This window comes from Arabidopsis thaliana, chromosome 5 (assembly GCF_000001735.4).
Source record: "Arabidopsis thaliana chromosome 5, partial sequence".
Classification (NCBI taxonomy): domain Eukaryota; kingdom Viridiplantae; phylum Streptophyta; class Magnoliopsida; order Brassicales; family Brassicaceae; genus Arabidopsis; species Arabidopsis thaliana.
Genome location: NC_003076.8, coordinates 2,933,920 through 2,961,488, shown reverse-complemented (window position 1 = coordinate 2,961,488; position 27,569 = coordinate 2,933,920). Strand labels below are relative to the sequence as shown.

General features: G+C 36.2%; 11 protein-coding genes, 1 long non-coding RNA gene and 1 pseudogene across 14 annotated transcripts, besides 4 other annotated features; 10 read left to right on the top strand and 3 right to left on the bottom strand.

Moving 5' to 3' along the window:
- Positions 1–106: 106 nt before the first annotated feature.
- Positions 107–1,755, top strand: PELPK1 (hydroxyproline-rich glycoprotein family protein). The gene has a single exon (NM_120990.3). It carries the CDS (start codon positions 297–299, stop codon positions 1,407–1,409), a length of 1,113 nt encoding a protein of 370 aa, NP_196515.1. The 5' UTR covers positions 107–296; the 3' UTR covers positions 1,410–1,755.
- Positions 1,756–2,517: 762 nt separating this feature from the next.
- PELPK2 (hydroxyproline-rich glycoprotein family protein) lies at positions 2,518–3,332 on the top strand. Its single transcript, NM_120989.3, has one exon. The coding sequence runs from the start codon at positions 2,633–2,635 to the stop codon at positions 3,023–3,025; it is 393 nt and encodes a 130-aa protein (NP_196514.1). The 5' UTR covers positions 2,518–2,632; the 3' UTR covers positions 3,026–3,332.
- Positions 3,333–3,456: 124 nt separating this feature from the next.
- Positions 3,457–4,272, top strand: AT5G09513 (annotated as a pseudogene). Its single transcript has one exon.
- Positions 4,273–4,805: 533 nt separating this feature from the next.
- AT5G09510 (Ribosomal protein S19 family protein) lies at positions 4,806–6,481 on the top strand. Of its 2 annotated transcripts, NM_120988.3 has the most exons (4): positions 4,806–4,937; positions 5,037–5,185; positions 5,271–5,328; positions 5,543–6,481. In NM_120988.3, exons 1-4 carry the CDS (start codon positions 4,935–4,937, stop codon positions 5,789–5,791), a joined length of 459 nt encoding a protein of 152 aa, NP_196513.1. In that variant the 5' UTR covers positions 4,806–4,934; the 3' UTR covers positions 5,792–6,481. The 2 variants fall into 2 exon arrangements, with proteins under 2 accessions (NP_196513.1, NP_001078554.1); NM_001085085.3 differs by lacking the exon at positions 4,806–4,937 and having other exon boundaries at positions 4,980–5,185; positions 5,543–6,044.
- An 89-nt stretch (positions 6,482–6,570) lies between these two features.
- On the top strand, positions 6,571–7,605 carry AT5G09500 (Ribosomal protein S19 family protein). Its single transcript, NM_120987.3, has 4 exons — positions 6,571–6,641; positions 6,737–6,879; positions 6,970–7,027; positions 7,197–7,605. Exons 1-4 carry the CDS (start codon positions 6,639–6,641, stop codon positions 7,443–7,445), a joined length of 453 nt encoding a protein of 150 aa, NP_196512.1. The 5' UTR covers positions 6,571–6,638; the 3' UTR covers positions 7,446–7,605.
- A 638-nt stretch (positions 7,606–8,243) lies between these two features.
- AT5G09490 (Ribosomal protein S19 family protein) lies at positions 8,244–9,273 on the top strand. The gene is made up of 4 exons (NM_120986.3): positions 8,244–8,308; positions 8,406–8,554; positions 8,642–8,699; positions 8,863–9,273. The coding sequence occupies exons 1-4, from the start codon at positions 8,306–8,308 to the stop codon at positions 9,109–9,111; spliced, it is 459 nt and encodes a 152-aa protein (NP_196511.1). The 5' UTR covers positions 8,244–8,305; the 3' UTR covers positions 9,112–9,273.
- Positions 9,274–9,787: 514 nt separating this feature from the next.
- On the top strand, positions 9,788–10,627 carry AT5G09480 (hydroxyproline-rich glycoprotein family protein). The gene has a single exon (NM_120985.3). It carries the CDS (start codon positions 9,874–9,876, stop codon positions 10,306–10,308), a length of 435 nt encoding a protein of 144 aa, NP_196510.1. The 5' UTR covers positions 9,788–9,873; the 3' UTR covers positions 10,309–10,627.
- A 166-nt stretch (positions 10,628–10,793) lies between these two features.
- Positions 10,794–12,357, top strand: DIC3 (dicarboxylate carrier 3). Its single transcript, NM_120984.2, has 2 exons — positions 10,794–11,402; positions 11,662–12,357. Exons 1-2 carry the CDS (start codon positions 10,976–10,978, stop codon positions 12,246–12,248), a joined length of 1,014 nt encoding a protein of 337 aa, NP_196509.1. The 5' UTR covers positions 10,794–10,975; the 3' UTR covers positions 12,249–12,357.
- A 2,292-nt stretch (positions 12,358–14,649) lies between these two features.
- AT5G09460 (transcription factor bHLH143) lies at positions 14,650–17,751 on the top strand. Its single transcript, NM_120983.2, has 4 exons — positions 14,650–14,801; positions 15,140–15,634; positions 15,737–15,912; positions 16,029–17,751. Exon 4 carries the CDS (start codon positions 16,072–16,074, stop codon positions 17,050–17,052), a length of 981 nt encoding a protein of 326 aa, NP_196508.1. The 5' UTR covers positions 14,650–14,801; positions 15,140–15,634; positions 15,737–15,912; positions 16,029–16,071; the 3' UTR covers positions 17,053–17,751.
- Positions 15,193–15,270: a sequence feature (AT5G09460.uORF3).
- Positions 15,345–15,398: a sequence feature (AT5G09460.uORF2).
- Positions 15,509–15,634: a sequence feature (AT5G09460.uORF1-2).
- Positions 15,737–15,775: a sequence feature (AT5G09460.uORF1-1).
- A 69-nt stretch (positions 17,752–17,820) lies between the features above and the next one.
- Positions 17,821–19,691, bottom strand: AT5G09450 (Tetratricopeptide repeat (TPR)-like superfamily protein). Its single transcript, NM_120982.3, has 3 exons — positions 19,591–19,691; positions 19,213–19,501; positions 17,821–19,070 (listed from the first exon to the last, which is right to left on the bottom strand). The coding sequence occupies exons 1-3, from the start codon at positions 19,623–19,625 to the stop codon at positions 18,165–18,167; spliced, it is 1,230 nt and encodes a 409-aa protein (NP_568214.1). The 5' UTR covers positions 19,626–19,691; the 3' UTR covers positions 17,821–18,164.
- Positions 19,692–19,891: 200 nt separating this feature from the next.
- On the bottom strand, positions 19,892–20,813 carry AT5G09445 (uncharacterized protein). The gene has a single exon (NM_001085084.1): positions 20,238–20,813. The coding sequence runs from the start codon at positions 20,533–20,535 to the stop codon at positions 20,296–20,298; it is 240 nt and encodes a 79-aa protein (NP_001078553.1). The 5' UTR covers positions 20,536–20,813; the 3' UTR covers positions 20,238–20,295.
- Positions 19,996–21,046, top strand: AT5G09443. The gene has a single exon (NR_143211.1). It is a non-coding gene; the product is annotated as an other RNA (long non-coding RNA).
- Positions 21,047–21,773: 727 nt separating this feature from the next.
- EXL4 (EXORDIUM like 4) lies at positions 21,774–23,296 on the bottom strand. The gene has a single exon (NM_120981.3). It carries the CDS (start codon positions 23,090–23,092, stop codon positions 22,256–22,258), a length of 837 nt encoding a protein of 278 aa, NP_196506.1. The 5' UTR covers positions 23,093–23,296; the 3' UTR covers positions 21,774–22,255.
- Between the last annotated feature and the right edge of the window lie 4,273 nt (positions 23,297–27,569).

The window sequence follows — 27,569 nt, the reverse complement described above, 5'->3', positions numbered from 1 at the left end:
GTTTAAGCCTTTTTACGTGTAGCTTAAACATGAACACGTAAACACTAAAACCGAAAATTCAACTAGATTGAAAGTGACAATATAGATATACAGATAGAGAAGTTAAACGAACCTTTTTTATTATTCAAAACTCTGCACAGATTTTCCCACCAAACTCCATCTTTCTTCTTCCTCAAAACACCTTTAAATACCCATTCGAATCAAAGATCATAATCTCATCACAAACACAAAGCAACAACAAACACCACAAAAGCAAAAGAAGAAACAAACGCAAGAGTTCTCAAGCAAGCTCAAACATGGCACTAATGAAGAAGAGTCTCTCTGCTGCTCTTCTCTCATCACCACTTCTGATCATATGTCTTATCGCATTGCTCGCTGATCCGTTTTCAGTCGGTGCTCGCCGGTTATTGGAGGATCCTAAACCGGAGATACCAAAATTGCCTGAGCTACCTAAATTCGAAGTTCCCAAGTTGCCGGAGTTCCCTAAACCAGAGTTGCCCAAGTTACCCGAATTTCCAAAGCCTGAGTTGCCAAAGATCCCGGAGATTCCAAAGCCAGAGTTACCAAAGGTACCGGAGATTCCAAAGCCTGAGGAAACTAAACTGCCAGATATTCCCAAGCTTGAATTGCCCAAGTTTCCGGAAATTCCAAAACCTGAGCTCCCAAAGATGCCAGAGATTCCAAAACCTGAGTTACCAAAGGTACCGGAGATTCAGAAGCCCGAGTTACCAAAAATGCCGGAGATTCCAAAGCCTGAATTACCAAAGTTTCCAGAGATTCCAAAGCCTGATTTGCCAAAGTTTCCAGAGAATTCAAAGCCTGAGGTGCCTAAGCTAATGGAGACTGAAAAGCCTGAGGCTCCTAAGGTGCCAGAGATTCCAAAGCCTGAGTTGCCAAAGTTGCCAGAAGTTCCCAAGCTTGAGGCTCCTAAGGTACCAGAGATCCAGAAGCCGGAGTTGCCCAAAATGCCGGAGTTACCTAAGATGCCGGAGATTCAGAAACCTGAGTTGCCAAAGTTGCCAGAAGTTCCCAAGCTTGAGGCTCCTAAGGTACCGGAGATCCAGAAGCCGGAGTTGCCCAAAATGCCGGAGTTACCTAAGATGCCGGAGATTCAGAAACCCGAGTTGCCCAAGATGCCGGAGATTCAGAAGCCTGAGTTGCCGAAGGTGCCAGAGGTTCCAAAGCCCGAATTGCCAACGGTTCCAGAGGTTCCAAAGTCTGAGGCTCCTAAGTTTCCAGAGATTCCAAAGCCTGAACTGCCGAAGATTCCAGAAGTTCCAAAACCTGAACTGCCCAAGGTTCCAGAAATTACAAAACCTGCAGTTCCAGAGATTCCAAAGCCAGAGCTACCGACGATGCCTCAACTTCCCAAGTTGCCGGAATTCCCAAAAGTTCCCGGAACTCCTTAAGCGAAGAGAAGGCCCAGCTACTTTGAAGCCCATCCCACAATCTTAAAGTACCGTTTTACCGTTATACCATTTGTCTATTTGCAGAGATGCACTTATGTCTGTCTACATCATTGTTTCCTTAGTAAAAACCATGTCGTATGGTTGGTCTCATAGTCATAGTTCTTGTTTTTTTTTGGGTAAAGACTATACACTTATACTTGTATAATTGTATCCTGTTATATTTTGTATTGTTTGTTTCCATACAGATTTCGTTGTATTTGATATACTTTTTAATTGATTATGTTACTTATTTAAGACATGTTTCTGTTCAAAAGCTATACAATGAGGTCTAATCCCTCAATTATATCAGTTTAGCTGTTCTGATACTTTCGACGGCTATCTTCTTCTTGTTTGTTAATGCTACTACGCTAGCATCAAATGTTTGTCATCTTTTGGACGGAATTATAACCTTTTTGTTGCTCTACAAAATTACTAATCAAATTCATATAAGTAAACATTATGTAATGGATTTGAATATCATAACCTAATGTAATTGATTGTGTTTCATATTATTTACAAATTTGGTTATCGTTTCTGTTAGTGTAATTGTGTTGTATGGAATTGATTGTGTTAGAAGGAATCACTCGTATTATTCGTGCAAGACTTCGTCTACTCTCTCGAGAGACATCTTCTTTATCAGCAGCTGAATCAAACATGTATACTTGGTTTCAAAGATTACTCACCGCCTCAAACATCAAATGCGGTTCCTTTTTTATTTTTCTCTAATGCTCTGTTTGATTGCTTTGTTAATTGTTAGTTTGTTACTCTGCCCTAATGCTCTGTTATGCTCTGTAATACTCTGTCTTTCCATCTCTAAAATTTACTTTTTAGTTTAAGATTAACCAAAGTTTTTACAAAAGCTAAACGTATAATAACGTGCTTTCTCATACGAGGATTATATATGTTCTATAATACGTATAAACCAAACACATGAACACGTCAACACTTAAACCTAAACTTCAGCTAGATTGAAAGTGACAATATAGATATACAGATAGAGAAGTTAAACGAACTTTTTATATTCTAAACTCTAAATATGTTATTCTCACCAAACTCCATCTCTCTTCTTCCACAAGACACATTTAAATAGACATTTCAATCAAAGATCAAAGCTCATCACAAAAACAAAGAACAACACCACAAAGCAAAGAAAGAAAGAAAGATAAAAAGCTTGCAAGGAAACAATGACATTGAAGAAGAGTTTCTCTGCTTCTCTACTTTCACCATTTCTGATCATATGTCTTATTGCATTGCTTTCTGTTCCGGTATCCGTTGGAGCTCGCCGGTTATTGGAGGAACCTAAACCAGAGATACCGACATTTCCGGAGCTACCTAAACCAGAGATGCCAAAGTTACCCGAATTTCCGAAGCTAGAGTTGCCTAAGTTACCTGAGATTCCAAAACCAGAGATGCCTAAGTTACCGGAGATTCAGAAGCCTGAATTGCCGACGTTTCCAGAGTTACCGAAGATGCCGGAATTTCCCAAGTTCGATTTTCCAAAGTTGCCGGAATTGCCAAAACCAGAAGAAACCAAAGTGCCGGCGTTTACAATGCCAAAGTTTCCTGGATCTCCTTAAGCCCATTACACCAGAAGAAGGCCCATCTACTTTGGAGCCCATTCTAATTTACTGAAATTGTCGTATCACCCCTTGTATTGTTTGTCTATTTTACAGAGATGTGCTTTTTGTATCCCATCTCATCCTTGATCCTTGTACCTTATTTGTCTCGTCATTGTTATTACACTCATACTTGTACTTTGATTCCATTGTTGCCTTTGTTGCCTTGTTGGCAGGGGCGGACCCACAGCAAGAGAGGGTTGGGCACGTGCCCTACGCTCTTTAAAAAATATATATATATTCTTTTATATAATTAATTCATTTGCTGGAATATCTGTTGGGCCTAACGTCAAGTGCCCTACTCTAATGTTCAACTCAATTCAATTAAAACAAATATAATATTTTAGCCCAAAATAATTAAACAAAAAAACCCATAAAAATTCTTATAGTTGATGTTGCTTTTTCTTGGACTCACAAATAGTTTATCAGTGGCTCTACAAAGGAAAGACCAAAACATTTTGAATGCTATGTCACTAGTGAAATCTACCAAGCAACAATTATGCAAGCTCAGAGATGATGGATGAGATTCTTTGGTTAATGAAGTTTTTTCTTTTTGTAAGAAGCATGACATTGAGTTGGTTATTATGGATGGAGAATTTGTTAATCCAAAAAAGCCAAGAAAAAGAAGCAACATGACCAACTTCCATCATTATCAAGTGGAGTGTTTTTACACTGTATTAGATATGCAAATTCAAGAGTTTAATGATCGTTTCGATAAGGTAAACACTGAATTACTTAGTTGTGTTGCTTCTTTAAGCCGTATTGATTCGTTTCATGAGTTTGATCAGTTGAAAGTTCTGAGATTGTCTGAGTTTTATCCACAAGATTTTACTCATGTCGATCAGAGATCACTCGAGCATCAACTTGGTCTTTACATTGACAATATTCGAGAAGATGAAATGTTTGCTAATTTGAAGAGTCTAGGAGATCTTGCACGCGTTATGATCGAGACAAGGAAATATCTTTCGCATCCTCTGGTTTATCGACTTTTGAAGCTAGTTTTGACTTTACTTATAGTCACTGCTACTGTTGAAAGATGCTTTTCTGCAATGAAGATTGTGAAGACTACATTGCGCAACCGTATAGGTGATCAGTTTCTAAACGATTGTCTAGTTTGTTTTGTTGAAAGGGAATTATTTGATAAAGTGACAAATGAGATAGTGATCAAAAGATTTCAGAGTATGGAAGAACGTAGGATAATTTTATAGACTTTTTTTTAAGAAACTATTTTTATATTAATATTTTTTATTTAATTTTATTTTTAATTATATTGTGCGCGGGATTAAAATAATTCTTAGATCCGCCACTGCTTGTTGGTATGTTTGATACACATCTCGTTGAATCTTAATATACTTTTTAGTGATATGAGTTCATAATCTCGTACTCGTATCATAAAGCACTTCATATGAGTGACTTAAATATCACAGAGGAAAACATAACATTGGTGTCCCAACTCATTGATCTCAAGAAGCAATCTATTAGTGTGGACATTGAAAATTTATACGCAAATAACAAATACAAACTTTAGAAACAATGTACTTATCACCAAAATCTATAATCTACTGGTTTGGATTAATACAATTGAGAGATAAGTACTAACAACTTAAAAACATTTTTCAGTCTATTATAAACTAATTTGACAACAAAGTTTTTAATCTGAAAATACATAATTTAACTTGGATTTATAAAAGTCAAGTCAAATTCACTAACAATAAATATCTTTAAAATAATTTCACTTCTAGGGTTTAGCCAAGGTCCTCGTATATATTTGGATCCGCCGAACAAGGCATCTTCTTCGCTGCTCATTTGGAAAACGCAAGCTACCACAGATTTAGAGTTTATCCACCTTATCTTTCGCCGAGATCCAACAATGGTAAGTTCCTCTATCTACATACATCTCTCTAATTCTACTACTGCTATCACATTTCCGAAATTTGTGGGTTTGTAATTCGGCTCCAATGGGACTCTCTAGGCTGATGTGGAACCAGAGGTTGCAGCAGCAGGAGTTCCAAAGAAGAGAACGTTCAAGAAATTCGCCTTCAAAGGAGTCGATCTCGATGCTCTTCTCGACATGTCTACCGATGATCTTGTCAAGCTCTTCTCTTCCCGTATTCGCAGAAGGTTAGGCTTTTTGAACTCAGTAAAAGTTTCGTCCTTTGTAGAATCATCTCATGTGTTTTGACTAATTTGAATTCTCTTTGTATAGGTTCTCTAGAGGATTGACGAGAAAGCCTATGGCTTTGATTAAGAAACTCCGCAAGGCGGTAAGATCCCTAATTTCTCTCGTTACTAATTAGAACTGTTTTGAATTGGTACTGTTCTATGTTTGTTGAATCTGATTCTACGTTGTGAGCTATGTGTTTTCCTCTCATTGCATCTGTGTGCTTTACTTAGAAATGCGTGAGAAGTTTTGTGTTTGTTCTATGCAACCAAATTGGTTCAACTTCTAAAGATTACTGCTTTGTTATGCGTGACCAGAAAAGAGAGGCACCAGCTGGTGAGAAGCCAGAACCAGTGAGAACCCACTTGAGGAACATGATCATTGTGCCTGAAATGATTGGAAGCATCATTGGTGTGTACAATGGAAAGACTTTCAACCAAGTGGAGATCAAGCCTGAGATGATTGGACATTACCTTGCAGAGTTCTCCATCTCGTACAAGCCAGTTAAGCACGGTAGGCCTGGCGTTGGTGCTACCCACTCCTCCAGGTTCATCCCTCTCAAGTGAAGACCATACAGAGTCTGTGTTGTGCTCTTGTTTTGTTAGATCTCATTATGCAATTATAGGGTCCTCCTTCTTTGTCAGTTTTGGGACCATTTTGTCTGTCTGTACTTCTCTGTTTGGCTACTCTGCTGCGATTCTCTCTTCTTTAGATGAGTCTAAACTCTTGTTCCATTCGTTTAAAGAAGACTCAAAACTTTTTGGAAAATCTACTATCAGCAATGGCTAGTTCATACTCATATATAGATTTTTATCCGTTCATGCGTTGAAGGAGATCAAGTTTACTACTGGTGGGCAGAGGTTGGATAATCGAAATTCGGCTGTTCCGGTTACAATTCGATCTGTGTCATCTGGAAACCTGTTGTCCCCGAGGGAGATCAGAGCCTGGAGCAAGAACCATACATAGAAAATAATATGTTTTTGTATGATGCAGAGTTGCAAACAACCTTTAACACAATTAGACACACTTTGAGGATTACAGTAGTAGAGAATGTTTGTTTGTTACAAATTGATAAGAAAACTATCGACTCGCAGGAGTTTAGGTGTGTTGTTGTTTACCAGGCAATTAAATCTGGATTATGAGGTTTCTCTATCTAATACTCAACGGCAAATCCCGAGATTCACTCACCAATGACCAAATCCCTTGAGATAAAGTTTGTGCACGTCTTATTTTCCAAATATATGGGCCTCAAAGAAAATAAAATCCAAAATACATGTACCTAATAGTAAATAAATGTTACTAGGTTTAGCCCAAGTATATATTTGTTGCTTAAGTTAAGTTGTTTGTCGTTTGCGCAGTCACTGTTTGAGGCTCTGTGGTGTTTTTTAGGTTTTCAGCAATTCCAAACAAACAATGGTTAGTTTCTTAATCTTTGTCTCTTAATAGTGTAGATCATTTATCAAAATTTCCGTCGTTACGTTTGTAATTTCTCGTATTGGGAAAATACGTAGGCGGATCCAGAGGTTGCTGCGGCTGGAATCGTAAAAAAGAGAACGTTCAAAAAGTTTTCCTTCAGAGGAGTCGATCTTGATGCTCTTCTCGACATGTCTACTGATGATCTTGTCAAGCTTTTCCCTTCCCGTATCCGTAGAAGGTTAGAGGACTCTTTGAACCAGAGAGCTTTGTCTCAATTTCGTAGATCGTCTCTTGTTTTTTAGACTGATCAGTTTTGTTATGTAAATAGGTTCTCTAGAGGATTGACGAGGAAGCCTATGGCTTTGATCAAGAAACTGCGGAAAGCGGTACAAAACTCAAACTTCTCCATCAATAATTCTTTGTTCTAACTAGATCTTTGCCCTGGAACGTGTCTTCTTAGATTGTGTCTTCTCAGATTCATGCCTCTCTATATATGATTTTTGCAAGCAAATGGCTTTAAAACGCTAAAGGTTGTGACTCTCTCTGTATGAGCAGAAAATTGAAGCACCAGCTGGAGAGAAGCCAGCAGCAGTGAGAACCCACCTAAGGAACATGATCATTGTGCCTGAAATGATTGGAAGCGTCATCGGTGTTTACAATGGAAAGACTTTTAACCAGGTCGAGATCAAACCAGAGATGATTGGACATTACTTGGCTGAGTTTTCAATCTCATATAAGCCTGTTAAGCATGGTAGGCCTGGTGTTGGTGCTACCAATTCCTCCAGATTTATCCCTCTCAAGTGAATAATCAAGCTCTTGTGGAGTTTTGTTATGCTCTAAATTCGAGTCTTTCGTTTCTTTTTCTTTTAGAACATTTTGTCTTTCTTTTTCTCTTCTCTCCTTTAGATTTTGTTCAAACTCTTGTTCATGCCTTCAAATAATACAGAGCTTTTTATTTATAATCTATTAAACTTTGCTCTGTTTATTGAGTATTACTTTAAATTTAGAAAATAATTCAGGATTTATAGATAGATATCTTTCAATTGCATTTTTAAACTGCATATATTAACTTCAAAAAAAAAAAAAAATCAATATCTGGATTGCTTAGTTTTTTTTCTTTGTATTGCAGATCGATGGTTGTATATTGAAAATAAAAAATAACACAATGACCCTATTTATAAATAGAAGAAAATTTCAATTTCTTTTTTGAAATTCACAAACTATATATCTATTTCTATAAGATATCTGTACATAATTTCCTTGTATTTCGAAGATAAATACAAAATGTATGACCAATTTTATCCTAAATCAGTTAATTTTACATTAAACTAATAATTAAGTTTTGATTTTTTGGGGGAAAATTGTGTATTTATATGTTTTAATTATCAGTTTTTATAAGGTAAGAAAAAAAGAAGTTTTTCTATTATAAGGGAAGAAAAATATTTAAATATTGATTCATATGTTATTTTAGAAAGACAATAATGTAATAATTGGTAAATATTTATTGACGTTTCCTTAAACAGAAACACTGTAGGATCTATAATACATCTGTGTATATATATATATATATATATATATATTGGGTGCCAAGTTATGTCTCTTGTCGTATCTCCATAGCAAAACCCTAGTTGCAGTCACTTTCCCGGCTTCTCAAACCAAGAACAATGGTTAGTTTCTTGATCTCCATCTCTTTAAACCTTAATTATTCGATTGTTAGATCCTTGAACCCATCATGGTCTTAAATTTCTCTGTCGAAATCCGTAGGCTGAAGTCGAACCAGATGTTTCCGCAGCTGCTCTTGCGAAGAAGAGAACGTTCAAAAAGTTTTCCTTCAAAGGAGTCGATCTCGATGCTCTTCTTGACATGCCCACTGATGATCTTGTCGAGCTCTTCCCTTCCCGTATAAGAAGAAGGTTTTGATCCCACCAAAAATTTTGGTAGATTATATAACTCTTGTTTTAAATGATTGGTTTTGTTTAATTATGTTGATTATTTTGTAGGATGAGTAGAGGATTAACGAGGAAGCCTATGGCTCTCATCAAGAAATTGCGCAAAGCGGTAAAACTCTAACTTTCCAATATAAATCTCTGTTGTTATTGTGTCATAGTTGTTATTAGTCTGTGATCTCCCAACATAACAATAATTTTAGTTAGGATCTGCCTTTTGATTGGTTGGCTTTGATTATTATAATAACACTAGTCTCTAATTTACTTTAAACCAGAAACTAGATGCACCAGCTGGTGAGAAGCCCGAAGTAGTGAGAACCCATCTAAGGAACATGGTGATTATGCCTGAAATGATTGGAAGCATCATTGGTGTGTACAATGGAAAGACTTTTAACCAAATCGAGATCAAACCGGAGATGATTGGACATTACCTTGCGGAATTCTCAATCACTTACAAACCCGTTAGGCACGGCAAGCCCGGTCATGGTGCTACACACTCCTCTAGGTTTATCCCTCTCAAGTGAAGCCATTTCAAGACTTCATTCTGCTTTTACAATTTCTTTTGTTTTGCTCATCTAAATCTATCTTCTTATCATCATGTCTCTGACACTCTAGTGTCTTTAAACTTTTCTTATTATCGTAAAAAAAATTCTTGGTGATTTTCTCTATAATACTTAATACCATTATGAGTTTGGACTTGAGTTAGTCTTTAATTTTTTTTTTTTTTTATCTCAGTCTTATTTTTTATTTTATTTTATAAGTCTTAAAATTATTTGATTTTGATCCTTATATATTTTAATAATCTACATAATGCGTAAAAATACACTTTTCACTTGAAACGGTTACAAGATAAAATAATAAAATCATATGTAAATGTATTAATAATGAATGTTCACAGGTAAAGAAGGGGTGATGCATATGAGACGTAAAATACAATATAGGTATTGCTAACTTTAAGATTTCTTGTAATGTTTAGTATCAATAGCTTTAAAACAAGTATATATATTAGGTTCGAAAGTAAACTTAAAAGGGGTTATACAACTAAGACGTATAATGAAATATAGGTGAGTTTGTTGAAGACTAACATCACATTCTCACAATCGTGCAGTGAGATCTTCTCACCAAATTTTTTTGACTCTTATGAATCTACATTCTAAGATCTCTCTCATCTCAATATTATTTAAGAAACCATTCTGTAAACAATATATAGCAAAACACAAACTCTCTATACTCACAACATTGTTTAACTCATCTTTCTAAGTTGGTTTCGATTCAAGAATATCACAATGACTAATGTTCGCCTTCCTATTCTCGTCTCCTCGGTCTTGTTCCTTGTCTTTATTTCATCGTCCCTCTTGTTCCCTACACCTAGTTTTGCTGCTAGAGTAAGTCATTCTCTGGTGCAAGAAGAGGTCAAAAAGGTTCCAGAATACACAGAACCTGAGGAGCCGGAAGTTCCAGAAGAGCCGGAGCTGCCCTCACCGGAGGAGCCTGAGATTCCAGAAGAGCCTGAGATTCCAGAAGAGCCTGAGGTTCCTGGAGAACCCGAAGTTCCTGAAGAGCCCGAAGAACCAGAAGAGCCAGAAGGGTCAACATTTGAATTTCCATCATGGTTTCCGAGCTTTCCTATTCCCGGTGTTAATGGCGGTTTGCCAAAGACTGAAAAGACAAAACCTACATCAACAGTTGAAGAGGTTAACGTTTCTAACAAGAAGCCATAGATCAATGGGTAAAGAACGTCAAATGATTATATAAACTATATATGCAATTATAGTTTTGGTTTGTGTTTGGTTAAAGATGAGAGATTACATATGTATTACAGTATTAGAGTCCTCACCATGTCATGATTGAGTCTCTAAACGCTCCTGATATAATCTCGTACTAATTCTCTCTTGTAATATGTATATCTCTTGTGGTACAAAAAATATATATATAACTCTTAAGTAAATCATGTAATGTAAGATATTTAATTAAAGATATAATGTGTCAATTGTCGGTGTATATGACGTTCGTCTTAATGAAACATCAAATTTTATGAGTAGATGTTAGATATAGAACATTGGTTTCATTGACCAATATTGGTTTATTCCTCTAGCTTCAATTATTCTTTTTCTGTAATGCCAAGGTGTGCATCAAGACAAAACAAGAAACATTGTGCTAAAAGCTGGAACCCGTAATTCAGGACTAGTACACAAACACAACTACTCGTTGCATTATTTTCTTCTCAAGTAGTTTGTCTTCTTCCATTCCAACTTGTTCAATTTCATTTCTTCTTCTCCAAACATTTTATTACAAAAGATCTATTATCTCCCAAACTCTTCTTTTCTTTCAATTCCCATTCCTCAAAACATTCTCTCCTTACAATAAAATCCTCCGGTAATCGTTTCAATGGGCTTCAAACCATTTCTTGAAGGTGGCATCGCCGCAATCATCGCCGGAGCTCTGACTCACCCATTAGACCTCATCAAAGTCCGTATGCAGCTTCAAGGCGAACATTCTTTCTCGCTCGACCAAAACCCTAACCCTAATCTTAGCCTTGATCATAATCTTCCCGTGAAACCTTACCGACCCGTTTTCGCTCTTGACTCTCTCATCGGCAGCATTTCCTTATTACCCTTACACATTCACGCGCCGTCTTCTTCCACGCGCTCCGTCATGACCCCTTTCGCCGTAGGGGCACACATTGTCAAAACCGAAGGACCCGCCGCTCTCTTCTCCGGCGTCTCCGCCACCATCCTCCGTCAGATGCTTTACTCTGCCACCCGTATGGGTATATACGACTTTCTTAAACGAAGGTGGACTGATCAACTCACCGGTAATAATACTAAACTCGATCGGCAACAATATTACTCAAAAAATAATTTTGGTTTTTATTCGGTTTGGTTTGGTTTGATTACACTAAAAGTCGTTTACAGTTCTCGGTTATTGGTTTTAAATAAGAAAACCAATGGATTTATAAACAAATGCTGGTTCGGTTTCGATCTTAAACAGTTTCGGTTTGTTTGGTTCGAATTTTTTCCATATTATTACACAAAAGATCAAATAAATTAAACGTAAACGATAATTCCAAACAGGTAACTTCCCATTGGTAACCAAGATCACAGCTGGACTCATCGCAGGAGCCGTTGGATCAGTCGTCGGGAATCCTGCTGACGTGGCGATGGTGAGAATGCAAGCCGACGGAAGCTTGCCGTTAAACCGTCGCAGAAACTACAAGAGCGTCGTGGACGCGATCGACAGGATCGCAAGGCAAGAAGGCGTTTCAAGTTTATGGCGTGGCTCATGGCTAACCGTGAACCGTGCCATGATCGTGACAGCTTCTCAGCTCGCTACGTATGATCACGTCAAAGAAATCTTGGTAGCTGGTGGCCGTGGAACGCCGGGAGGGATAGGAACGCATGTAGCGGCGAGTTTTGCGGCGGGGATCGTCGCGGCGGTGGCGTCGAATCCCATCGACGTTGTGAAGACGAGGATGATGAATGCGGATAAGGAGATTTACGGTGGACCGTTGGATTGTGCGGTGAAGATGGTGGCAGAGGAAGGACCAATGGCTTTGTACAAAGGGCTTGTTCCGACGGCGACGAGGCAAGGACCGTTCACGATGATCTTGTTCCTTACCTTGGAACAAGTTCGTGGTCTGTTAAAAGACGTTAAATTTTGATTAATTTTTTTCAAGTAGTTAGGTTAATAAATGTTTGAGATTCCCATATTTCTTCATACATTTCATATACGTTTAAAATATTTTGAAAATAATTATATAGCGATTAAGGTAATATTTACTAGAGATTTTTGTATAAAAATAAATTATTTATTTGCACAAATATTTTTTTTAGTAAATGCGAAAACTGATAGTGATTGAAGCAAAGGGACTTTTTCGGACGGTCCAAGTCTCTTGGACTTGGGGGATATACTTTTGCTGGGGACCTTCATTTGGTATATTCCTTTTTTTCTTTGGGTACTATGTTCTATTTTCTTGGTTGACAGAAAATATGAAATATCGCTTCTAAATTACAATTTCTTTTGTTTGTTTGTAAAAATCTAAATTAGAAATTATGCAAAAAATTATAAGAAAATAAGATTAACAATAATGTTTTTCTTTTATTGACTTTGATCATATTATCTCTATAAAAGAGAAATAAAATCTTTCTAAAGTTTTTTTACTTGAGTTTGAAGCTGGTGGCAATTTGGTGTTTGTTTTATGAGATTGTATAAGAGTTATCCAAAGCTGAGACATGGCCCAAAATAAGTCCAAGGCCATGTTTAGGCTCCATTTTGCATGGCCACTCCACTCATCTAACCAAAGCCCAGTCTCAATTATGTGAACTGAAATTTCTATGTTTTGTTTTTTCACACTGAAATTTCTATCTAACTGTCTTTCTTTTAACATGTTTCAATGATTTGCTTCCGAATAGAACACATAATAATTGTTTCCTAAAATTTTAAGAATTTTGAAGTACATAGTAGGCATTTGGGTCCACTGATCTCACACGGCAACGACTATTCTCAAATCTCATATCACATCAAAATAAAGAAAAAAGATTCAACGAGAAATTAAAATCTTTAGAAAAAATGTTCCAAAAAGAAAAAGAAGTCATCAAGGCAATTAAGCACTTAATTCCCTGTGCATTTTTTTAATCATTCACTTGCGTCTCTTTCTCTTTTTCTTTTTTTTTCTTCTTTCACCAAACTTGCTTACCTCTTTATTCGTTTTCTTTTCTTTCTCCTATGATCATGGAATTTGGTGGATGCTCCAACGTTTTTCACCTCAATCACTTATTAAAATATCATGTACAATAGTTCGTAATTATATATGAAAAAACGAGTGGGCTAAATTGGTGTTTTATAAGCCACGTCAAAAATATTGTATTATTTAGCTAGCTACTAAACTAGTCAAATATGTTACAATGTATATAGTTCAATTTGTATCGCGTCATCGTAAAGACATAAATGTTCCAAATCATCCCACCCACACACCTAAAAAGAAAGGTTAATACTTTAAAAATAATGATTATAGAAACCACCAAAATGGTTAAAAACTCACTTCCACTATTTGGCTCATAATTATAAAGAAAAAACGTTGCCCCCCCCCCCAAAAAAAAAAAAAAAGTTAAAAAGAAGACGAACATATAATGGCTTTACTTTAACGAACTACTAAGAAATTCTCACGTTTATGATATTACATAATTATTAATTTATGGCTTGAAATTATGGATCGCGAGGGTTTGCCATTATACATCATAATTACATATATTCTACGTTCCACCTCCTCTACTCCTCGTCCCATTGCAACCATCCAAACTAATAAAAATATTTAGATTATTTCTACCATTCAATTCAAAATTATATGCATTTTAAATTATACTATATGTATTTTCTAAAATAAATTTAAATTGAACTGAATTAAATAAATTTAATTTTTCTTTATAAAAAATATGTGTTAGAAATATGAATTGAAACTCATACTAAAGTGTATTTTAGTTTTAATTTCTACTAAAAAGAATAGTAAAAAATCAAAATAATAAGACTATATCCAATGTTCAATTCTATTTTTTCTTCTATTTTAAAATTGACTCTATTTTAAAGGTATTTTATTTCATTGTATGACTCTAAAATAAAGTTTTCTCTAAAATAGAAAACAAATATAGAGTAAGTTGTCTTTTGTTCTATTTATAGAGTAATCTCTACATTTTTCTTCTATTTTAGTAGTAACTCTATTCTAAAATATATAATAGAGTAAAATTAATTATATTTCTTCTTAAATTGAGTTAATATTAAAATAGAAGAAAATAAAGTTGGGCAATGGAGATGGTGTTATGTTTTGCTCAAATGAGTTTTTAGAGTTGATGTTCCAGCTTGGTTATCTAAATTTTGGAAGAGAAAGAAAAATGAAAAAAAAAAAAAAAAAATCTGAAATAAACTTGGTTGATGTGAACTGTTTTTTTCTTTTTCTTTTTCTTTTCCTGGTCTCCATTATTGACGGTAAATAAAGTGGTGGAAAAGGGTAAAATCGTCACAAGAAATAAGAAGATGTATAAAGCAATGTCACACACTTCAGTCTTCACGCCCACTTTTAGTGAATTTGCTAAAAATATATTTTCGAAATAATATTCCGCTTTCTCGTTTCTTATCCGTTCAAGCTTTCGTGAATTCGTCTCATAAACCTCTCCACTCTCTCTGGATCTCCACGCATAGATCTTCCTCTGTTTTCCTCCATGTACGCTTCTTGGATTCACTTAACCATTGTTTGTCGCTGTGCTCTCTCTGTTTTTTTATTCCTCGAAAAAGTTGAATTATCAGCGAATTTGATGCAAATGTGTTTAAATCGTTACCAAAACGGATAAATTCTTCTATTTTCGTAGCTTGGCTTGCAAAATCCAAGCTTTTAGTTCTTGATTTTGCTAAAATAAATTATACTTGTTCAATGCTGCAGAACATGTACTTATCTTCTTCTGCTGTTTATGGTTTCTCTATCCTTTCAATTGTTGTGAATGTTTGGTTTCTTTGGTTTGTTATTACTGGAATTTGATGAGATGATTCTCTGTTTTGTAACAGAATTCTTCTCTCTTTCTCTGGATCACAACAAAGCAGTGAATGAGAAAAACAGCATGAGTTGGTTCACAAGGTCTGTTGATGTGTACCGTAAAGTTGTGAGCTTGAATCTGTATTGCCGAGTTATTCTGTAAACTTTTTCTCTGCCTTGAAAAACCCCATCTTCAATCTTCTTCTAAATCCTCAGCCTTTTCTAAACTCTTTAATAATGGGATCCCAACGTTTCTACGTTTTCCACTGTGACCAGTATAGGATCATCTAAACCCTTAAAGCTTCTCTTTTTCTTCTTCAAGTCATCTGTCTTTTGGTGACTTACTCTGTTCTGTGGAGAAACACTAGTTTTACATTCGAGAGTTTGGAAAAGTTATTATTATGGTAAGTCAATCAGCTGGTCAAACAAGATTTCGAACATTCAAGTACGAGAACAACGGAGACTCTAGCAGACCAACAATTGTAGTGAGAGTTATTGCTTGCTTCCAACCGATGGATAATTGTCAGGTTTGTTGCAGCAAAAATGATATTATACTCTTTTTTTTGTCACATTTCATCTCATAGTCCTGTGTTTCTTATCTAACACTTTTGTCTCTGTTCCACTTGCAGGCTGAATACTTTAGACATATACTCAAACCAGTGACGTAGTTGGTTTGTGAGCTTGTGTTTGTATTTTTGGAGCTGGCACCTTTTTTCTTTTTGTCTCTACTTTCTTATACGATTGTTTCAAGAAAGAATCAACAAGTGTTGCGTTCCACACATTTGAGCAACAGCTTCCACAATCGGTATGCTAACTGAATCTTTGACTCTTTATGGATTATTGCTTTCTTGAGTTGGGCTACTAGTAGTTGTCTCATTCATAGCCATGTCCAATGATTAGTCCCTTTCCTTTTTCGTGCAGTATTGTATTCCTGTAAAGTTCCCTTGGCTTAAACTGCAAGAGCATGCCTCTTGATACCAAACAGCAGAAATGGTTGCCATTAGGCTTAAATCCTCAAGCTTGTGTCCAGGACAAGGCGACTGAGTATTTCCGTCCTGGAATTCCTTTTCCGGAACTCGGTAAAGTTTATGCAGCTGAGCATCAGTTTCGCTATTTGCAGCCACCGTTCCAAGCCTTATTGTCTAGATATGATCAGCAGTCTTGTGGAAAACAAGTTTCATGTTTGAATGGGCGATCTAGCAACGGTGCTGCTCCAGAGGGGGCACTCAAGTCTTCTCGGAAAAGATTTATAGTATTCGATCAGTCGGGAGAGCAGACTCGTTTGTTACAATGTGGATTTCCTCTGCGGTTTCCTTCTTCTATGGATGCAGAGCGAGGGAACATTCTCGGTGCCCTACACCCAGAGAAAGGGTTTAGTAAAGATCATGCCATTCAAGAAAAGATATTGCAACATGAAGATCATGAAAATGGCGAAGAAGACTCGGAAATGCACGAAGACACTGAGGAAATCAACGCGTTACTGTATTCTGATGATGACGATAATGATGATTGGGAAAGTGATGATGAAGTAATGAGCACTGGTCACTCTCCATTCACAGTTGAACAACAAGCGTGCAACATAACAACAGAAGAGCTGGATGAAACTGAAAGCACTGTTGATGGTCCACTTCTTAAAAGACAGAAACTACTGGACCATTCGTACAGAGACTCATCACCATCCCTTGTGGGCACCACTAAAGTCAAAGGCTTATCAGATGAAAACCTTCCTGAATCAAACATTTCAAGCAAACAAGAAACGGGTTCTGGTTTGAGCGACGAGCAGTCAAGAAAAGACAAGATTCACACCGCTCTGAGAATCCTGGAGAGTGTAGTTCCAGGGGCAAAGGGAAAAGAAGCTCTTTTACTACTAGACGAAGCCATTGATTACCTCAAGTTGCTGAAGCAAAGCTTAAACTCATCAAAGGGTTTGAATAACCATTGGTGAAAAACCTACAACCCCTTTTGTCCTATTGATAAGGCATGTTTGGTTGGTTAAAGAGAAGACATGGGACAAAAGATAATCAATGAGGTAAAGGACTGATGAAGAAGATTCTCTCAAATTCATTAACGTGGGTTTGAAACAATTAGAACACGCCTGGTGACCCTAGTGGGACCGTATCCACTGTTCATCTAGCTGGATCAATAGTGGTTTACTTTTGGATTTGGCATGCTCTCTCAAAAAAGAACCAAAAAAAAGTCACTTTCTTCTGTGCTTGGAGTGGAAGAAAAGTGAAAGAAGGGAAAAAAGCAAAGTCTTGGTGCTCATTGATCGTTAATAATTATCTTTACTCGTGAGTAATAATAATATCTCTGTGAAGGTCTGGTGGTGGTGGGTGTGGATGAAGAAAAATCAAAAAGGCAAATATTGAAATTTTTGGAGTGGTTGTGACTTGTGGAAATTGAAATCTTCCCACTTTCATTAGGTGAAAATCTATGTCCCCACTCTCTCTTGTCTCATTATTACTCTTCTGTTGCTATCAATCCCATAACTTGTCATCTTTTTTGTTTTTTCTAATCTCTCTGGCTCTTAAGCTCTTCAAAGGCCTTGTAGTTTTGTACTATTGTAATGTTATTTGCTTCTGTTGTTTCTCTCATGGGTCTAAACATGTTTGTGTATCATGTTCATGTAATAAACTCGAGTGTTAATAATGGAACCTTCTTTGGCTTCTTACATGCTAGGATTTTGCTCTAACCTTTCAAACTATCATTTTTTCTATACCAAAAACAAATTTTGTAGACTTATTATTAAACAACAACCATACAAGAAAAACCTCCACAATCTATTTTTTGTTGTAAAATTTGGACTTTTTGAAATTTGACGTTACATATGAAATGTTATGGACCTTGCCTAAGGAAACACATCTTCCGACTATGCAGCAAAATCTTCTGGTGAGGAAATCTATGTGTCTCATGACCTCCCACGTAAAGAACAAAAAGATATTTAAGAATCACAGTGAAGAGAAGAAACCTCTATTTTATTCATCCACCATGATTAATGAGCTTGATCTGATTCTTCTTGCTAAGAGCATAAAATTTTCACCAACTTATTTCTCCATCTTAAGATGATCCTTCATTCTCCAAGCTGCATTTGTTATGCACCAAGATCAAGTGAAAGCCGCTGGCTATTCCCTCTAAACCAACATCTCGAAAAGCATTCAAGATCCTCAAGCAAGCAGAAGCATCAAACTCTGTCGTTTTAGACTCTTTCCACTGATGGATAATCTCCTCGGCTTCTCTCAAATGACCAAGCATTAGATAAGATGAAAGAACACAAATGTAGCTTCTACTACTCAATATCTGGTTGGTGTTTCTCAAAGACTTCCAAATCTGATCTATCATAACCTTGTTCCCTAGACCAGTGTGCAGAATCATAAGGAAGTCATATGTGATCCATTCTCTTTGCGAAATAGATTTCTCAGCTTCGACAGGCAAAGTAGACTCTGCATTAGTTACTCTACTACTGTTTATGTAGATGCTAGTAAGATCGATATACCGAACCCAACCCTCATTGGAACTAGCATCATGCCTCATCTCTTCAAGAATCTTTCTAAGCTCATCTATATTAAAGGTTGCAGCACATGAACTTAGCCACAAATTATAAGTAAAAATATCCGGAGAAACCTTTTTCTGCTTTAACACTTCAATAACCTCAGGTACTTTCTCAACTTGCCCAACTGACATGTATAAAGTCATCATCTCGTTGTATGTGATGGCACCAAAAGTGAGACTATCACTCTCAATGATTCTCTTGAACAAGGCCTCGGCTCGTTCGGTTTGTTTGGAGGCAGCATAAGCATGAAGGAGAGAAGTATAGGTTTCAGCTGTCTTTGAATCTATATCCAGACCTTCAAAGTAGCGTTCAGCTGCATCGATCCCGAAAACTTTTGAAATCAGATCTATGCGTGAGGCGTAATCAGCATCTGAGATCTTTGATTCTTCATGCTGTACCATCCACTCTGTAACCTGTTAATAATACTTGAATTAGCTCCCAGAAGAATGCAGTTTTGTGCAGCAACACATAACAAATCATAAATTGTGCAATCAATCTAGAAACTAGGAGCTACGAAGAAAAACCAATGAAAAAGGAAATGATCGATGTTAGTACCTCAAGAGCGTGCTTGTAACGGCGAGTTCTCCTAAGCTCTTTGGAGATCTCTCGGAGTTCATTGATAGTCATTTGATTCCCTTCTCCAATCCATTTCTCGAGAACAGTAGTCGCGCTACGTTTCGGAAGTCTCAATCTGAAAATCCTGCTCTTCAGATCGTCTTTCTCCTCCGATTCCTCGACAAGGGAGTTTCCGATTGCTGCGTCAGCATTGTACGACTTGGAGAATCGTGACGATTCGGCGTTTCGAATGAAATTGCTTCCGAGAACACCATTATTCGTCAATCGACTAAATTCATAAGAAGCAGTGTGAATCAATTATCTCAGGAAACAAATACGAAATCAGTAGGAGACATAGAGAGGTGGAGGGAGACTCACCATCTAAGACTATGGAAGAGCGAGCGAGTCGCCATGAATTTTCAGTTCCGACTGAAGAGACCAAAAAGATCTAAAAACCGATCACTTACTTCGAGAAACTCGAGTTTCAACAATTTTGTGTCGAAAAAATAGCAAAAATATCTAATGGGCCCATGAAAATCAGCCCATTAGCTCCAAGATAAACAACCACCAACGATGTGGCAATTCGAAGTTGAAGGCATTAAGTATTTGGGGATTGGTATAAGGCGTGGAATGTTTGGGTTGGTTATTGTGAGGCCTTGAATGGGCTTACGGAGTTGAAGGCTAACTCTTGATTCTTATTATTTTATAGATTTGGTGTCGTTTGCTTTCTTTTTTGTAAACTCTCAATCTAGTTTATTTCTATCCAGTCTCTCGATTTCGTTATTTGTTACAAACACGATTATATGGAGAAGTTGCTATCAACTATCATGCGGCTGATACTTTTTCTGTTATAAATTTTCAGGACTCTAATGAGGCCTTTAAACTCTTTAGATTCAAATGTTATATTTTTGGTTACTTACTAGTTACTAGTTATCAGTTGGAACTTGAAACCAAGCGTTTTGGTGTCTTCACATAGAGAATTAAAGACTTGCCTAGAGTTAGATTTGCAATTTGCATAGTATATTCAAAAGTAAACATTTCATATTTGATAAAAAAAATAAAGTATAGTGTCTAGTAGGCCTGTTACGGATCCGGATATCCGGGTTTTTTTGGAGTATCCGGATCCGGTCCGTAACCGCCGGATCCGTAGATATAATATTCGGCTCCGCATCCGTTTGCTACGGATATTCGGAATCCGGGTATCCGCAAAAAAAATCGTCGGATCCGTTTTTTTTCTATGGGGATCAAATCCGATTCTCTTTTACAACCCAGATCGAATCCACCAATGTTTGTCATAAGCTTTCGCAATCTACAAACCACCATTTCCAAGCCATGGCTTTCTTCTATTCTTCACCTTTAACGACATTGATTCAGTTCCCAATTAAGCGACGAGCGCACGATCTCGAGTCGGAGGTAAGTGGTGACCATTGACGAGAAGTTCTTGCGGGGCTAACGACTGAGGAGAAGATCTCGTTCATGGATTCATGGCAATGGAGATGAGATAGAGACGGTGAAGGAGATGGTTTGGAGACGGTGAAAGAGATGGTGATGGAAGAACGGCGGCAGAGAGAAGACAAGTTGTGAAACCCTAATGACGTGTCCCACCAAATCACAAACAAACTCAAATTATGTCACTTTGTCGTATTGGGCTTATATGGGCTATAAGATTAATAATATCAGTATGTATTAAGCCCATGATATCAATGTATAAGCTTAATTGGTGTAATATCATATTACTAGCGGATTTTAGTCTCAGGACTAGTAATATGTAGATATTTTGACGGATCCGGATATCCGGATGTAATTTTTTTTGTTATCCGGCTCCGGATCCGGGTCCGTCTGATCCATAAATTTGTTATCCGTATTCAGATCCGTTTAGTCCGGATATCCGATTTTTCGGAGCGGATCACGGATCCGGATCCGGATATTCGCGGTTAGCGGATTTTAGTCCCAGGGCTAGTGTCTAGCATTGAAAAGTAAAAGATATTAGGGGAAAAAGGAAAAAAAAAAACACTCTTTATCATTTGAGTTCAGGGATCTGATGTGAGGACAAGAATTGGAAGATGTTTTGAAGTGAAGGGGGAGTGAAATAGATTTGACATAAAACATTGGATATATGACTTGATTAGGAAATGTTTGGATGTGAAAATTGGAGTCCAAGATGATTTTTATGGGGTTCAGTGTTACCAACTCTTAAAGAATGTGGCTCTTATTGAACGAATAAAAATAATTGTAGGTGTAAATTGTGTAACCTCCAATAAAACCTTTAACAAGTTGTTATTGGAGCGACTTCATTGAAAGCTTACTGCTTTCACTATCGTCAGTAGAGTCCATTGATTCGACAGGCCTGCTCGAAGCACTCAACACCAACCAACCCACTGCTCATATTTAAGAATTTATGGGACAATTCAATTCAAGTTACTAAAAAGGTGAGATTGGTAGGAAAAACTGGATGATAAAAATAAAATCATTTTTTCCAGTCCCACAATAAATACTATACTATTGTTTAGTAAGCAATACGCCAAAACCTATAAGCTATAGCTTTTATTAAAAGTGAAAAAGTGATTCTATATGTTCTCTTTTCTCTTATCCCCCAAGTCCCAACATCGCCTTTATTCTCCACCTTCCTTTAGATTATTCATTCTCTCTTTTTGTTTGTTCTTTTTACCGTATCATTGGTATCAACACAACATAATTAATATCTTAATCCATTTTTCGTTTATCTATAAAGTTTGATTCCTCTGGTTAAAAGTTAAAACAAGGTCTTGATACTAATCATACTATATACAGTATATACTAACGTTATAAGATTATAGGTGGAAACTACAAATCGTTATTATTAAAATAGATATATGAATCTATCTTTCACATATTTCCAAAGATCGAATTTACACAGGGCATAACAAAATAACAAAACAAACACATCCCTTTCCCCAAACTCCGAACCAGACGCGATAGATATCTACAAACTTTCTTTGACTACAACAAGCTTTTAATCACCATCAATTCTAGCCACGTGTCTCGTTCACAGACCATCTAAAATTCAAACCATAGTTTTACACGTCGAAGTCTGAGGATCCCACAACGCCGGCAATAGATATTTTCTACCGGCGAGACCCAAAGCGTTGTAACTCGCTCCACTCGTCTTGTCTACGAGAACCCGACCCGCGTAACCCGGGTAAGCACCCGAACCGAATATCCCGGTACAAGCCGAGACAGCTTCTGGAGACGGATTCGTTACGGTGTTAACAAGAAGAGTCGCGATGTTTATAATCATTCCGTCAACTCCGACGTCGCCGTTAGGTGCGACTAACGGCGGAGACTGAGGTCCGTAGATAGGCTGATGAAACGGCCACGCGCAGTAACCAGGACACTGCGTTTCAGAGTTTCCGACCCACACGTAAGCTCCACTGTTAACGGAACTTGACTTTGACCCGTGAGTCCCGCATCGGTTCATACAGAGTCCCTCAACGGTGACGTCTTTCGCCGTTAAGACGACGGTTATTGACCGAGCACCACCAGCGTTAAGTTTGCTTGACAGAGCACGAAGGTAAGGGCTCTTTAGGGATTTTCCGAGAGGGTAATTCTCAAGGAGGAGCTGTTTACCGACAACAAGAGTTGAAACGCCGGTTTTGTACTTCTCCGTCGTCTTCCACCACGACGCGACGGATGGACCTTTGGCGGCGGTGACAGAACTGATAGAGCGGATGAAATCGACGATTATGGACCGTTGGATTGGGGTGAATTTTCCGTACCAAATGAGATTAAGAGTAATGTTTCCGTTCAAGGTTCGAACCGGAGGCTTCAACGCGGCTGCGGTAAAGCCGACGGTGGCGGAGAGGAGAACGAGAAGAATGGCAAAACGGTAGTTATAAGCCATTTTGGGAGTATATAGAGTGAGAAGAGAGGTTGTGTTCTGTTTTTGAATATGAGTTTTGTGAAACCATTGAGAGCTTATTTATATACCGAGGTTTTTTGAACGGGCAAGAGCTGTAAAATGCAAAGAGCGTACATGTCAACGTATGCCACGTGGATATATTTAATTGGTTAGGCAAGTTTTTGGACAGCCTGTAGTAAGGTTCTTCTTAGGGTGACGTGGTAGTTTCCATAAACGTGTATTATCAAGTAGTACTATTTTTTGGTTTTTAAAATTTTCGAAATGTAGATATTATGCGACAGGGATAAACACTTCCGTGCATGTCCGGATAAAAGTTTATACTATTTACGTTGAACAGTTTACGTCTGAAGTTATTGAAAGATGCAATTCAATAAATTCAAGGGTTATCTTATCCTGCTAAATAAAATTAATTTAAAAAATTGAATAAAAACAATGTGGCTATGAAATGTTTAAGGACTATGCGCATTCTAAACGTTTTTAATTAAAACACCAAGTTACGGTTACATGTAATCATCATTGACAAAAACATGGGCGTTTAAGATGACCGACTCAGCCCATACAAAAATTGCTGAAGGTAAGACCAAGATACATTGATAATACGATTGGCTCAGATGGTTTTATTGGTGTATAAAAAAAATTGGCTCCTAAAACAAAATTTACGTATATATAGTTTTTAATATTTCCCTTATTTGCATATCATTGAGAGAATGAAATCAGAATTTGGATTTATTAAAATAAAAATGACATGCACTAAGAAAAAGCTACTAGCTATAGCTAAGCTAAGCTACATGTCTTGGCTATATATATTGCAATTAAACATTAGATATTTTAGTTTATCATTCGAGTATACGATTAGCTGCAACTAGACATCTAAACCGACATACACTAACCACACTAATATCGTAATAAACCATATTATTTAAATGCTGCTTCCCAGAGCTATTCAAAATCTATTGTTTTGAGGGAACCCATAATGGAGATATAAAGCACTTGGTTACTGTAGTAGGGATCAAATCCTTACGTATTTCAGTAATCAATATTCAATAATACTATGGAACTATGTATACAGTATCAGTATGTAAGTATATAGAGATCTACAACTTACAAAGTATTTTGAGCAGTGGTTAGTATAGCTAGGGTAAGGCGTACGAACCACGCCCTTTCCTATGTCAATTATTGCCTTACATCTGCGTGGTCCTCTCTTCTTCTGTTTCTTTGCCTTTCCCTTTTTAAATTCTATAACACTTTATCTTTTATTCGTCTTTTTTTTTTCTTTAATATCTTCAAAGTATATTTTATTTTTCTAAATTCTAGAACGTTGTGAAATGTTCTATATTCATGGATATCGAATGATGCGGTCTCAATTTTCAAACCCACTTAATTCATGGTCTACAACTCACTATACTTAATTTTACGTATTCATAGGTTCACATCACAATATTGGTTGTGGTCTCATCAAATAGTTGTAGACTTGGTAGTAGAACTTTAAAAGTTCAAATCTCAGGTAAATAAAAGTAGAGCCGTTGGATTTACCTACGTCAAGGCACGACATACGAGGAAGATGAGTCTCGTAGACCCACCACATGTAAGTACTTTTTTTAAAACTTGAAATATATATATACGCCTATTTTACGTCACCTTGCCAGAACTCAGAACTAGGCAGAACTGTAAGCTTACCTTTTACCTTTGTATTTAACACGTGAATTTCAGTCGAAAAAACAAAAATCTACTAAAATATCTATCACAGAAGCCACATTTTTACAAAAATACAAATTATCCGTACCCAACGTAAGAAAACAAAAACATATATTATTAAGAGAAACAAACAACTGCAGTTACCAAAAAAAAAGTTTTTGAATTTATTTTACATAATTTTTTTATTTTTTTTTATTTTACATAATTGTAACTACAGAATCTTGTCAGTATATATATATTAAAGAAACAAAATTTTAATACAAGATCTGAATTTATAATTGGGACATTTATAATTAGATATATTTTATGAAAATATTAGATGACAAATGTTACTTCTGATACAAATAATGTCAGATGACAATCATACTATCATTTCAGTTTGATAAATTTGGTTGATATTTTCCTATCATAATCACGTTTTTGGTTAAACTAATTCCGGCCGTCTTCTTTCATATTATCGATTCTCTTTAGTTTTATTTAATATAATAAAATATTATCATTATATTTTCTTGAAGCATGGCCTTTTAATATATAGCATGGACTAATGACATATAGTCACTAACACAATTTACTATGCTAAATGTTTTGGTCATTGTAATTAAGATTATATCCCCAACCAATTGAGTGATATTATAACCATACACTAATACAATTGATATGATCGGCTTATAAGAAAGCTAAAATTTCATCGTCATAACAATTAATGTGTTTTTGGTGTGAGCGTGCGTCTGGATAGGTATATGTAGTTGCCAATGTGATTCGTAGGGCTACAAATTATTCAGAAGGCGGCGAAAATATGTGATAATATCAACGCCATGCAACGCTTCGCTGGCATGAAATGTGACACACTTATGTTTCGATGGTGTCTCGTGAAAGCGACAAATTATACGTGAAACTTGAAACGATCAATTATGCATAATGCACGAGCAAATTATATGGGTACCGTGTGTACATATATGACCCACCTCAAAGGATGGAGAAAACAAAAATCAATCGGAAGCTACATATGACCTAACCTACTAACCCATTAATTGTAGTTGCTATCTAATTGGAAGCGTACAAAAATAGAATTCATCGAGAACATTGGACTTAATTTTTAAAATAATTAAAAACTAATACAGAAACCAAAACATAACGTTATTCTAATTTCTAAGCATTATATATGAAGACCTAGTCGCATAAATAAAATAACCAAATGATGTCTAATGTTCGATATAATCGGGTAAACGTACAAAATATATTTTTCAAATTGTTTTAAGTATATATAATTAGTGTGTTATATATACTTAACAGTTAATATATGATTGAATGTATAACTACTTGTATGAAGTTATGAAATGGGACCATATATATGAATATATGATGTATATGTATGTCGGCGAAGTCAATTAAAGTTAGCTAGCGAAGTCGTATAAAAGGCTAAAAACCCATTCCCCTCCATATCTTAACTTTTGACTTTGAGGGTAGACGTAACAGTATTATGGGCAAAACGTTGCATGCATGCCCACTTCTACCATTTTCTTTCTCCTTTTTCCTCTAAACTTTTTTAATTCTTGGTCAAAGAATGTAAAAGTTGGAGCATATATATACGATTACGAATTGAAACAAGAATAAAAGCATGATTGAGTGTCTTGATCAAATTATGTTGAAAGGCTTTGAAAATATGTTTCACGTTAAAATTTATATGTACGAGTTTCATTCTTTTGGTAAAATAATTTTCAAACATGAATAAGAATATCTCAACATAAATAAATTGTGTTTTTGTTTTCCGTTTGCTTATAAGAATTATTGAATAAATTTAACTAAAATCCTATATATTATAATTTAAATATTTAATTCAATACATGTAAACGTTAAAAAAAATACAAACACCAAAAATCAAAATCATTATAGTTTAAGTGAAATGACCATTATGGCAATTGACGACCACCACCACACTTATAAATTGATAACGACATTGGTTCAACAGCTACAATAATTAAACTTTTCTATTGACTAGAGATGCTGAAAAAGACTAGCGAAAGCAATGTAAGTCCAACATTGCTAGTAAGTCCTATACAAATTAAAAGTCATTTTGTTAGATGGATATATGGGGATATAATTTGACAAAAAAACACGTCATGGTAAACTGTAAATTAAACAAGCAACGGGATACATATTGTAAACTAACATGCTATATTATTACGTGCAGAATTGAAATTCTTATAAAAAAAATCATATAATTAATAAAATAATTTATTTACGATTTTATCATTTGTTGCTTTTGCAAATAAATGAGTCGTCGAATGACTAACATATGGTTGTTTACTGCATATATAATCAACGAAGTATATAGGTAAGGCCGAAAATTAAAGGTCAGTGTCTTGAATTGAATTTTGTTGTCCTTTGAACATTAATGTAAAAACGTCACCAAGTATTTGTCTACATTCGACGAGTGCCGGCACTTTTATCAAACGCTTCAATAATTATTAGTCCGCAGAAGCAGCCAATATATACCACTTTCAACTAAACCCTATATATTTTCTTAGTTACATAATAATATCACCAACGGATGAGCCAAAAATTGATAAGAAAAGGCAATAATCCACAGCTCGTATAGAATAGAAGTGCCACTAAGTAGATTAGGTAAGTCACAACATTAATTAGTAAAATACATCTCTTCTTTTAACAAAATAAAATTCCTAACGATTCAATCATTATAAGTTAAGGATAAGTTTGGCTTAACTAATCAATAAAATATTGTGAGGTGTATATGTTAGCCTTG